This window comes from Strongylocentrotus purpuratus, unplaced genomic scaffold, assembly GCF_000002235.5.
Source record: "Strongylocentrotus purpuratus isolate Spur 01 unplaced genomic scaffold, Spur_5.0 spur5_scaffold_17, whole genome shotgun sequence".
Classification (NCBI taxonomy): domain Eukaryota; kingdom Metazoa; phylum Echinodermata; class Echinoidea; order Camarodonta; family Strongylocentrotidae; genus Strongylocentrotus; species Strongylocentrotus purpuratus.
Window position 1 is genome coordinate 4231374 of NW_022145602.1, and position 13510 is coordinate 4244883.

The following is a 13510-nucleotide window of genomic DNA, read 5'->3' on the forward strand; positions in this document are numbered from 1 at the left end:
GCTAAATTGTCATAGGGTTTTTGTATTTTTTATTGATCATGATGTTGATGAAAAAGGGCCCTGTTCTATGTAACCAGTTACCACAGGCTCTTAAAGTAATAGCAAGTGTGAACTCATTTGAATTTCTCTCAAACCTCGCTTGTACAAAACTGCTTTTGATTAATTCAATATTTCAACATTGCATCTATAACACTCACAAGTGTATTTTTATGTCAACTTCTTTTTTCGATGTACTTTCTTTTACACTTATTTCTATTGTTTATGTACTATTTATTGTAATTTACATTTAAGTATAGTTTATATTTTACACTCTCAACGCCTTGAGCATGTTTTGCAAAATGGATATGGCGCTTTACAAATAATCATCATTATTATTATTTTACTCTTGCCAAGATGAAATATTTTTTTCAATGTTTTTATGTCACCTTGTTATTATTTCAATGCAATTAAAGAGTTTTAATGAAGCTACTTATAATGTTGAGAACTGTTATCAACAACTGGTTTTGTTGTATTGGATAGGTAGTTTTGTTATAGAACTTTGGTAAATGTTTTTCAAAGACATGTTTTATTAATCAGTGGCATAGTTGTGCAAAGTAGTGGACAGCCTCGTTCAAAGGTTGAAATTATGCCTTTATCTTGTTAATGTTCATATTTGCATGTTTATAGTGTACCTGATTTTGTATATTGAGTTGTACTTGTTAGTATTGAATTCCCCTCGATCCTTCAAGGAAGCTACCCGAATACGTAACACATGGCGTAAATACTCATAACTGAATGATACACGCCTACAAAACTAAAACAACAACAACAGAATAAAGATACAAGAAGAAACAGAGCGTGTTCTTATTTAATATTTATTGAGAACCTAAATAGTACATATGTGTAGAAAATATAAAACATATATTGGAACTAATTGATCTCCATAGACATTAAGTACCTCAATATGCCAATTTTCTAGCCTTATCGTTCTAAATGTCCATGAATAATATAAAGTGCAATAATACAAAAATACTTTGTGCATTTGGTCAACATTAAACAGATTTTGTACTTTTTTTTCTGCGGCAAAGATTAGCGGTCGGCATTCGAATGAAAAGAGAAAGAGAAAGGTGTACGAAAGTAAAAAAGAAGGAGAGAGAAAGAGAGAAGAGAAAGAATAAAAGAGAAATAAAGATAAGAGAAAAAGAAAGAAAGAGAAAGGGAAAAGATCAACTGAAGAGAAAGCATAAGGGAAAGATAGAGAGAGAGAGAGAGAGAGAGAGAAATTAAGACAGAAACAAAAGGGCAATGAAATAAAAGAGAAATAAAGAGAGGAGAAAGAAATAAATAGATAAAGAGAAAGAAAGGGAAAGAAAGAGAAGGAGAAGGGAAAAAGAGAAGAAATATGGAGTTAGAGAGAGAGAATCAAGGGAAAAAAAAGGGAAATTACAAAAGGACAATGATTTGAAGTCAATACGCCTTCCTCTCACAGCCTCCAACCACTCGATCACAATTTGTCCACCTCGGGATATTTCAATATTAATGCACATATTTTCTGTTAACAAGCAGAAAATGTAATATGATATTGATACGAGCTTGAATTCATGAAATGAAATGTATCTCTAATCTATTGCATTAAGTTATGGTTAAATAGAATTTTCTTTGGTTATCTACTTATTGCAGCGATCTTAGCTTTATCAATCACTTAATAAACTGCTTTAAGATGCGTGACGAAAAACCGGTTCCTATTGGGGTAGTATCGACTAAGGGGGAGAAGGGAGGGTCTCACCTTGGAGTTGAATACCATACAGTAAAGTCACAGGGTAGATAAGGGTCGTGGTGGTGGTAGGGGAGCTCTTATCATCTTCTTTCCACGTTCCAATACATATTGTTCATGTCTCCCTCCTTTACTTCACAGTTTATTGATTTATCTACTGAAAAAAAATTCACTCCGTCTTATTCAGCCGAATTGAATTCTTTAGTTGTTCTTCTTCTTATCGAGTCACTACACAAGTCCCGTCCAGTGGTCCACACAGGCTTTAGCACGGCAATTAACGGCTTCCAGGTCATCTTGGGTGCATGCCTCTGGCAGGAGTGGGCAGACTAGCAGGTGTTCCATTGTCTGTTCCTGGCCGCATTCACATGCCGTTTGTTCGTCTCCTAGACCCCACCTCTGCATTAGGACTCTGCATCGACCGTAGCCAGTTCTTAGGCGGTTGAGGCTAAGCCAGGTAGGCCAAGTCTCACTGGAGCCGGTTGCGAGGGATTCCTTCGGGCTGAGGGAGAGTTTATGTGGAGTGGTCTGAAGGTGGTTAGACCACAAAGTCATCCTTTGGTTGTGAGGGCTAGTATTAAGAGGCTCTGCCGAGTGCAGAAAGCTGTGTCTGGATTTGAGCCGCTTGCCCACTGGCTGTTGTTCGAAGAGTGGGTGGAGTGGATTGTTTTCTTTAGTTGTTAAAACAATGTTAAAATTCAATATTTTCGCAATGCGAAGAGGAAAGGGGGAGAGGGGTGGGGATTCCCCTTTGACCTCGTTGCGAATCCATTTAATATTCAATTACAAAGCCAAGAGGGAGACATCAAACATCAAAGAGTAGATTGGTCTTACTGCGTCGCTTTTGGCAGGAAGGAAGTCCGAAATTTAATTCAGCAGCTTGAGACAAAAATGTAATGTTTGACACTTTTTGGAGTGAACATTCCCCCAAAATAGCACATAATCATACTTCCGCCCAACTGTGAGATAATTTGGGCTTCTCCAATATGATGATATTCGGGCACCTCGTTGCCGGTATTGGAGGTGTTAGTTTCTCGAATATCGGAACTTTAGAAAACCCCGGGCTACTGTCCCTTCATCCGTCGCGCAGGGGCGGATCTAGCTTTTTGCTAAGGGGGGGGGGTTGACCAAAATAATGACGATGCGGAGCATCGTCCACGAGCCGCGAAGCGGCGAACCGATTTTTTGGGGGGTGTTTATTTGAACCCCGTAAGTGATGTTTTCCTGGCATCTATTAACACAATGGAGACCATAAAAAGCAGTGCATGATAACGTCTTTTTAAATCAAGTAACAGTTAAATGCACAGTTATATCCAGAGTTATCATGTGTTTGGTTAAGTTACCAGATGAGTTGAAAATCTTCTCACAATATTTGCACTTGAAAGGGTTTTCTCTCCAGCGTGCGTTCTTTTTTCTTTCTTTTTTTTTTCACTTCGGCGGTGGCCCGTGTCCTCAAAAAAGCTGATGGGGGGGGGGGGGGGGGGGGGGGGGGGGGGGGGGGGGGGGGCAAGGGACTCTGTGACATTTGTTCACCCAACCCCCCCCCCCCCTCCCCCCAAAAAAAAAATAATAATAATAATAATAATAATAATAATAATAATAATAATAATAAATGAAATAAATACATAGAAATAGAATAAAATAAAATTACAAGTTTTAAAAAAAAGATAAGATTTAAAAAATGGTCCCCGGATTTTTTTTTTGGGGGGGTTGCAACCCCCCCCCCCCCCAACCCCCCTCTAGATCCGCTTCTGGTCGCGTCATACGTCTAGAAGATTTAATGCACTCCCTCGTCCCGAAAATCATGTACTGTTAAATTAATACTTTTTAAGAAACTTTAAATGCCAAACATGTTATTTAATAATACTATTAATACTTTAAAACATTACTACTAGGGGAAACTTAATCATCTCATATTTTCTCTTAAGATGGGGAATGCAGAGCTTTTACACAATTTGGGTTTAAATCAATGTAAGCTGAATTTAATCTGAACCTGCCTTAACGAAATTTTCATATTAATTTAACAAATCCATGTATTATTTATACACTTCTGATACCCAAAATAAACAGGCAAGAAAATCTATCAAAGCATGTCTTGCAAAAATATTATTCAGAAAACTCTTTTCGTATGATTACGCAAAAGAGGTCAATGTCATGAGTCACGCGTCTTCTCCTTAAGATGACCTCCACATTTTGGTCACATGATCCGTGTTATTCATACGTCAGCAGGAACGCTAAGACGTCGCTCAACGCAAGGCGAAAAGTCTAATGTCTGCGGGGAATCGGTGACATTGACGGCCACCGACGTGATCACTGTCATGCCATGACTCTCTCGTCGAGAAGTATTCGGTGGTCGTTGATCACCGGTAACGGGGGATTGCTCTCCGTTCTTAACCTCCTCAACGGAGATCACCGACGCTGGTACGTCCTCGCTGACCACGTGAATGGTGACGCCGTCCTGTCGTCCTGATAGGTTCTCGCCATCTCCCGCTGCGTGGTGCGTCTTTATGAAAAGCTGATCACGACGGCCGCCAACGCCACCGTCGACGATCTCGGGTGAAGACGGCTCGTCGAGTTGGATGATCTCGAGGGATTGTTCTTGACCGGAGTGGGGTTGGTCGTTCTCGTCTTGGGTGATGTCGGAGCCTCGCTGGGACCAGCAGGGTCGGCAGATCTCATCGTCGAATGTCACATCCTGGTCGTTCTCCTGATCGAGGTAGTCATCCTAGTAGTGAAACAAAAAGAAATGTAAATGTAAAAGCGACCGCATATCAGGGACGTTAAAGGCAAGCTTTTGTCAAGCTTTTCCCCCAAAATTTGAAATGTTATTTCTCTACCTCTTTGGATAAAATGATTGTGACAATAACATGTATACAAACCCCTATAACTAGTTAGGACTTTATTGATAAATCTGAAGAGTCATACAGATTGATCAAACAAGTTCTGAGCAAATATAAGCTTTATCTATTAAGGATAATTCACCTTACCACAATCATTTCATTAAATAAAAATAATAATATTCGGTCCTTGTATAGCGCATATCACATTATGTAACGTCTCTATGCGCTTTCAAAGAGCTTTGGAAATTATTACCCTAGCTTTAGCTCCGGTAGCCGTAATCGACGCACAGTGCATTTTAAGGAGGTAAGGAAACAACTTTTCATAATTTATAGGCAACAGTGTATTTGACTCACTAAAAGCTAGATAACTGTACCATTTCTTCAAACAGTACACGTTCACGATAATAAACATGAATTTGATTCGAAGGAAACCTTTTCACATTATCGTACAAGCGATTTAAAAGTCAGAGTAGCCGATCCAGGGGTGAGAGACGAGCATTACCCCAGGGAAACCTAAATAAATCTGGCGTTCCTATAGGGTAGCCCTAAACCTGAAGTGGAATGCAAACACACAAATAAAAGAATATACCCTATTGTTGTGCTTGCACTTTCGTGAAGTCAAAACGTTTAGATTCATATCTTTTTTCAATCCGCTTTTAATTGGCTTACTTCGAAGCATCGGGTGATCGCGTCCTGTCGGGGTAGTGACCACTACATTTTGTTTGTTTTTGTGCTCAACGAGGAGGGAGGAGGGAAAGTGCCCACTATTTTGTTTTGATTCAAACCCCACTCACCCCTCCTTGAACAGGGGAGGGGGCCCGTCTCCTTTTTTTTTAGAAGAAGTAAAATTAACGTGTCTTTGCCAGTTTTTTGCCAGGGGAGGGGGCCGGGCCACCAAGCCCCCCCCCCCCCCCCCCCCCACGGATCCGCCACTGGGAAAAGGACAGGTAATGGTTATTGCTATTTAATGCATACTTTTTGTTAAATTCAAAGGCAAAAGGGATTTTATTTTTTTGTTAAGCATCCGAACACCCCCCTCCCCCCCCCCCCGTCATAATCCAAGAAATCTAATTAAATGCAGTGTTTTGCAGAACACACCTAAGGGAAATTATAAAGTGCTGTTCCGATCCATTATATACAATCAAAATAATGAGGCCCAAGCAAAATGCGTTTAATTGAAAAGTACGTGTTATCAAATCAGAATAAGAAGTGGTAGCAGGTGCATAATTATGTTTCGTTTCGTTTTGAAGGCTAGAAAGCAATTTAACCATAGTAACCTAGATATTGCGGGGCACTTTCACAATGGGAGGGGGCACGGATTTTAGTCCCTTAATCTAATTAGTGTGATGAGATGTCTGCGCCTTGGAACGTCCTGCGCCTTTAGATATTCTAAAGATGAAGCAAACTATCTGTATTCTCTTTTTTTAACGATCTCTTTACAAAATATATTCATGTGTATGCAATATGTTTTTTGATGTGGAGTATAAAACCCACACAAACCAAACGAAATCTGGCGCCATGTAAATGCTTCAAATAATCATCATTATGGTATTTATATCTGCTGTGAATTTGTATCATCACCATGATCAAATGAAAAGCGATTCAACAAGGTCTTCGATTGGGAACTGACATTAGAGATTTAATGTTTCATCATTTTCCTTCCATTCCTCCCCCCCCCCCCCCCCCCAACTCATCCCTTTGTACCATCCCTACACTTTCCGCCCCCATCGCTACGCCGCTGATGGTACCCATGCTACGGTCTTTAAGAATACTTACAAATTCATCGATGTCTTCAAACTCTTCCCTCTTTTTGTGTCGATGTTTCCGAAGGACCCGGCGGTGCGCCAAAAGGTGATGAGTGTGTCGATCTAAAACAAAACAAAATTGAAATAAAATATTGTCACGAATGTGTGGTTTGTAAGAGAGTATGACAAGTCCAAAAATATTAACATCTAATATTATGTGAGTGTGATTCAGGAAGAAAACATCGGGTGTATGCAGAGTGATTATCAAGAAATGCCTTCGATGTTTTTGACAAAGTTAGAAGTAGATTGTTTATTACAAATATAAATAGAAAAATAAATATGTTGATTAAAAAAAAAGAGAATAGTGGGCTATTTCGCCCGCCTTGAAGATTCTACCATGCATGCAGACTCAACCAGTAGAGAGGAGACATAGTGCTGCTTTCAGATATTATACATCTCCAAGTTTCTTCTTGCCCCTGTCAGACCAATGGCGTGTCCAGGAATGAATAATATTAAGTGGAGGGGAGTGGGGCGGAACGAAACATACGTCAGTTACGTACTCTATGAAAAGTGGGATGGGGGATCCGTCAGCACTTAAGGAAACGGTAAAAACCCTGTTAAATGAAGTTTTATTGGTCAACTCACATCCGTATGCAATTGAAATTTCAGGTAAATTTGTCGCGAAAGGACCTACCTCAGTTGCAAATTGTTCGGCCATGGTATTGGCCTTCGCATACAAGCATGTGTCGACAACTACACCGACGCGAAGTTCATTGTTATAGATCTGCACCGAAAAACTCATGAAAGAATTTCTCCCTGGTGGAAACCACTGGACAATGCTTAACACTGTGGCTCCGGCCAAGGACATGGTCGTCTGTGATGATTGGAAATGACTGACCAGGCACTGACCACTAGCGAGTGTCTTTGAGAGCCAGAGAGCTGAGAACCTGGATGGAATGAGAAGTGTCAGGATCTGGAGGACGCCGCAGGAGATGGACTGAGCGCAGTATTGCTGTAGAGTTCTGGTGGTGCGTAGGGTGTCCCACAGTCTTGGGATGATTCCTTCTGTGCGCAACGGCAACTGCACAGGGATTGTGGCGAATTGCGCATCCAAAGGCACTTCCGGTGTACAACTGATGACACAAGCGTCACTGCATCTTTGGAAGCTATACAGAAGATTGGTCATGAAGGTCTCTGAGCCTTGCTGCAGGGTAGCATGTGGCAAGATGGAACGTACGGTACCCGCAGCGGCACATAACGCGAAGTCCGATATGTGGCAGTTCGCTACAACTCTACTTTCGAGGACCTGCTGAAAGTTGACGGGACGAGACCAAGCGATTGCATGTTTACCGCTAGGACTCATTCCGGGAAAGACATTGGGTGAGTTGCTTCTGGAGGATAATTTGAAATATGCTATGAGTAAAGGTCCAAAGAGCACAGCACTGATGATGCTCAATAAAGGATGCGACGAGTTCTGTTCTTCTGGCGGTTTGCGCGAATGGACACTCTCTGTTACAGGCTGACACAGAAGATCAAGAAAGGCATTTCCATTGGCGAAACACGGATGCACACGCACAAGAAGATAGGTCCTGTTCTCCCAACCACACTGAAGCAATTGGATATTCCAGAGTGGCCTTTCGGATTCAAATTCCTTATCAGCCATGAGGGCGATATGCGTTTCGACGTCTACCTCAGACTTAAACTTCCCAGCCAATTCAGTCACATGATTCTCCAAGGAGAAATCGTTGTCCCGGTACCAAGCACAAGACACCCACGTCCTCACTAACCGTTTCTGAAGCCGCAGAAAGGAATCCGAACCTGCGGTGTTTGGATTCGAAATTCTGTTGGATATGACGTCGCGCACTGAGTTTACCGTGACATAACTATCAAGTTTGATAAGGCACTGTAGAATCGATGGTGAGTCTTTGCTTGTGAGGAGCCAGAAGAGTTCTGTCGTAGTAAGAAACTCTGGACAGCTTCCGAAGATGTGAGAACAACATGAATTGAGACGGTATACCATCCAGGCGATCACCACTATCACCAAGACGACGACAAGTATGGGTATACTTACGAAGATCCATACTACTGATAAGGCTAGGACAGTACAGCGTGTGAGGAATGAAACGGTGTGCTTTTCGATTGTACTTTGTGAGATTCTGGAGCTCTTGGACGGCTCCATGTGTCCTTCCTCTTTTAGGTCTCGCAGTAAGAAAAATATTTATGTAAGACCTAATGCTAGTCCTCGTGCTAGCGACCATGAGAGCTCTCTAAAACAGAATCTTGTTAAGGTGCTCTCTAGTGGAGTCGCTCTTGGCTCATTCTTTCCACTCATCTTAAGGTTGACAGACAATCCTCCATCGATGTCAAACTAGTATGAAATTTCTCCTCTTTGATCAATCGGTTATGCGCGTACGTGATTGTATGCACATTTAAAAAGTGCATGTAATGAAATCCTTTGAAACCTGACAAGAGTGTTCCATTTTTGTTAAACCTTATTGCGGTTGCAGTTAGTCGGCTTCAAATGAAACCGCAATCCTAGAGATTCATATTGACATCATAGGATGAAACAAATCCATGCAATCACGTGACAGTCACTTTAAATGGCAATCTGGGAAGCACGTCTACGTCGAATACGTCTTCAAGTGTCCAATCTGTTCATAAGGGCTTCTTAATTGTACACGTGGCGGAGACAATGGTACAGGATCCGGTGACGAAGAACTTGTGCAATCTGCGATGAAAAGAAAAGAGAGAAAGACAGAATATGTATTAAAGAAAACATAAAGTAAACTCAGTTTTATAAATTACAATTATGCCTGGCTTCCGATTGTATAATGACTACAAACTAGGACGCTATTGTATGTTTTTTGTTTCTAGTTCTTGAGAATAATTATGATTTGGCGATCTCCGGTGTGAAATTATGGAAATCATAATGACATTTTTTAAATTGCAAATTGTAATTACACAATTAATATAATTGATGTTTCTCATTCAAATTGAATGCAGAAAATGATTGCGGTTTCTGTTTCTAGTACCAGTACTGCTTAAAAAAGTCTGATGAACAAAATCAAGAAGAAATTGAGAAGTTGCAATGTTAGGCAATAGGAATCATAATCATATCTTACTAAAAAGATATGTACATGTAAGTATATTCTTTACTTACAATAAGGATAATTACAATGCACAATTTCGTGTTCATTCCTCCTCCTTTATCTCACACACATACACACACACACACTCTCTCTCTCTCTCTCTCTATCTCTCTCTCTCTCTCTCTCTCTTCCCATTCTCTCTCTATCTCTCCCCTCTCTCTCTCTCTCCCACTTCCAAACCCCTCTCTATCTCTTTCTCTCTCTCCCCCCCCCCTCTCTCTTCACTTTCTCTCTCTCTCTCTCTCTCTCTCTCTCTCTCTATCTCCATCTCTCTCTTCTCATTCCCTATCTCTCTCTCTCCCCTCTTTACCTCCCTCTCCCACCCTCTCTCTCTCTCTCTCTCTCTCTCTCTCTCTTTCCACTCTGTCTACATGACTCCTTCTAACCTTCATATTAATCTTCATTTCTTTCTCTACCCTCTTTCCCTATTTTTCTTCTCTCATATTCCCCATTTCTCTTTTCGCTCACCCATCTTATTTGTTATGAATTAATGATGACCCAGGTGCCAGACGACCTCTAAACAGTGAACTACTTCATTACTAACATTTTCATACCACTTAGCTATAAAAAAAAAAATGATATAAAAAGCCGCAAGTGGCGTATGGGTGTCTGGCCATTGAGGAGCACTGGGAAGGCTTATTAGCTGGATTGAATAGTGAAGAAGATTCGCAAAGACAATTTCCGCACATAACTTGAAGAGGTCATCAATTCCACTACTGTAACAGTATTACAAACATCAATCAATATTTTACAATATTGAAAAGTTCGGCCGTCTTGGAATTTTCCTCAAAACATAGAAACCAATAAACCTCAAGAAACCAAGTAACCGACAACAAAACGGGAAATAAAATTAAGTAACAATAATTCGAGCACATGCGTTTCATTCCCACTATAGCCCAAAGTATCGCCTTTTGAAGGTTTGCGTAATCGAACCATTCGTTCAATCGGGGCCCCGGGTACCCGGAACATTTTGACGACTCGATCCCTCGTGATCTCGACTTAATAGCACTACACTGTACTAACTCGGCCCATGCCTCTTCACTTCAAAAATATCTCTCCATCAGGAGAAACGATTCTGAAGGGCCAATTTTACAGAAATATATTTCTCTCTACAAAGGCTTCGAAGGCATTACGATACACGTCAGTCAATTCATCAATCTCCAATCTTCCCATCCGAGATATTTCCACTTTATAAAACAATCTCGAGTGTTTCTCAATCAGCTTAAAATGACATTGCTTGGGCACCACTCAATTTCACCGCCCCTAGGGAAAGGAGATCGAATGAAAAGCAAAACAAATAGGGCTAACCTTTCTTCAGATTGGCAGATAGATAGTATTATGTGTCATTCTCTTTCGCGTGATCTTTATCGGTTATTGTGGATGGATGGATACTCGTATATCGCCGTGTGATGAGATGTTTAGACGATTATCCGCCTTATTCCGCACGCACACACACAAAGATATTAAAGATGTATACTGTTGCTTTGTCTTGTCTGTTCCTATTATGCAAGCTTTCACTACAATCCACATTGTTACGTCACGTACGTGTAAACTCTCATAACGATACAGGGCGCTATTTCATTTCGTTTTTGGAATTCTGAACCTTCGGAATTATGAACGCTTTTTCATTTTCGGCATTTTGAACCTTTTTTTTAAGTGAAAAAGGGTTCAAAATGCCGAAAATGAAAAAGCGTTCATAATTCATAATTCCGTAAGTGAAAAAAAGGTTCAAAATGCCGAAAATGAAAAAGCGTTCATAATTCCGAAGGTTCAAAACTTTCTGAATTACGAACCTTCGGGAAAATGATCCTTAAGAAAAGAAAAAAAACGACATGTAACAGAATAGGCTAACCTTTAATACCAAGGTATTCAAGTAATATCTTCGAAATATAAATCTATTTTTATATTATTTACAGTCATACAGCACGTAGTGCGCATGCCAGGAAATACCTTGTAAGTCGATTCGATTAACAGGCATTCAAATGCTGTAAAGGAACGGATGTATCTACGAAAAATTAAATTTAAAGACTCTTCTTCTTATGGATAATCTGCCTCCTTCAATGTTAAAGATTCTTACATATCTACTAGGGTAGGCAGGTGGACCACTACACCAAGGTTTTACCTACTCTTTAATATACGAAAAGTGCAGTGGGTTCTTAACGTACAAAGGCGGTGACTCAATCCTTACACTAGAATCAATCAATCTTAAGTATTTCTTCACACCTCCTCAGATCTGCTAATGTTGTTAAAGCTGTCAGTCAAGAAACGTTTGACGAAGACATTCAAATATGAAACTGGAAAAATAATTAAATTATCACTGTCACTATCGGCGTTTCTTCTCTGCGTGAGAATTGTATATTGTTAACCAGCGGCGTAGCAAGGGCCCATCTATTGAGGGGGCACTGATACGGTATAACATGTCTAGACAGGCTTACGCTAAAAAGAAAATGGAGGGATCTGTAAATAATTACCGTTGCCTACGAGTTGTAATTTCCAACTCCATTTTGAAATCGAGAGTGCACTTTATATGGTACATATAAAAGCGGTTTTACTATGGAAAAGTACGTAAGATGATGTTTAAGATGTAAGGGGGGGGGGGGGGGGTGTATTCTCATGATATTACAAACTAAAATATAATCATAACGCTGAATGATTTCCTTCTATCTTATTAAGCATCAATAATTACATTAAAAAACTTTGATGGAAGTTCTTTTTTTCAGTTCTAAGAAATTAACGACATAAACGAACTATTTTCTTCACTATTTTAAATGTTCTTCTTCTCATTGTTACTAAATTTTAGTTGAGAGCTCGAACGATGTCGAGGGCGCGGACATAAGTTTAAACATTACTCCATAGCGTCAAGAAAAACATACATGATTAATCTTTCAAATATCATGAATATGCTCCAACGAGCCTGCTCTAAAGCATACTGCAATTAAAATTGTACCCTTCAGTTGGCAATAAATCAAGCTCGGGTAAACTGACTCTATAACTCGGTATTTCTTTTTATTTTTTTTTCCATATCATGCTCAGTTGAAGAGATGATGAATCGTTCTAGACAGATTCACTCGTGGAAAATCAACATTCTTTAGACGAAAACACTTCAGTTTCAGCCCCCAGCACTCGCGACTGAAGACGTCCCCTTATGGATTATTGTGTTACTGGGATATGGCGTAATATGCAAAAAGACAGATGCATGATCGCCCTTCTTTGGAAAAGGGGGTGGGTGCAATTTACATTTGAAATGGCGTCATTGGTGACAATTGATAGAGTAAATGAACTCTCAAATGTGCAGTTATTACTACTGGTAAGCCTAGTTATAATAAACAAACTTTACTCAGGCGGGCATTATGATTCTTCGGAATAAATGATCATTCTATATTTTCATTGCAATATTGCAGCATCTACAGACCAATTCCTCCTTCAAAAATATGTAACATTGATGAAAGCAAAAACACTCCCAACCTTTTGTGTAAAAGATTAATTTTCAAAGCAATCCATGAGTATGTATGAGTGAGCTAACTTATTTAGACATACTTCATCCTAAATCAAAAAGCCTCTTTAAACGGCTTATATTGTTGGTGTTTTCAACACAAAATCGACGATGACATCAACAACGACAACAACTACGGCAACAAACCAAAAACGGAACAGGAAAAAAAAGAAGAAAAAAATAGACAAACAATCCAAAAGCGAAAAAAAAAATCAAAGCGACAAACAAACAATAATATCAGCAACAACAAAAAAAAAATTCCAACCCACATCCCACACTCCAAATCACTCATTATGGTTAAAGTGATGATAACCCTCCACGGTACAAAGTCTTTTTCATCTACAATTCCCCATGGTAACAATAAACCATCTTGATTTATGTTAATATTTATTTATTTTGCCCCCAATTAACCTCTAAGAAAATGAGAAACCATATGTGTCTGGCAGTGTCGCAGCTATAGGGGGCACAGGGGCAAGTGCCCTCCCCCATAATCCAGTGGTGACAAACATATTAAAAGAAAGACAATGCGAGAG

General features: G+C 39.9%; 1 protein-coding gene across 1 annotated transcript in view; it reads right to left on the reverse strand.

Moving 5' to 3' along the window:
- Positions 1-4361: 4361 nt before the first annotated feature.
- Positions 4362-13510, reverse strand: part of LOC115925156 — a 34222-nt gene continuing 25073 nt past the window's right edge. The window contains exons 2-4 of the mRNA XM_030988479.1: positions 7030-9063; positions 6367-6458; positions 4362-4475 (exon numbers count right to left, since the gene is read on the reverse strand). Of these exons, the coding sequence (XP_030844339.1) occupies positions 4439-4475; positions 6367-6458; positions 7030-8514 (1614 nt within the window). The 5' untranslated portion in view covers positions 8515-9063 and the 3' untranslated portion in view covers positions 4362-4438. The remainder of the gene's footprint in view (positions 4476-6366; positions 6459-7029; positions 9064-13510) is intronic.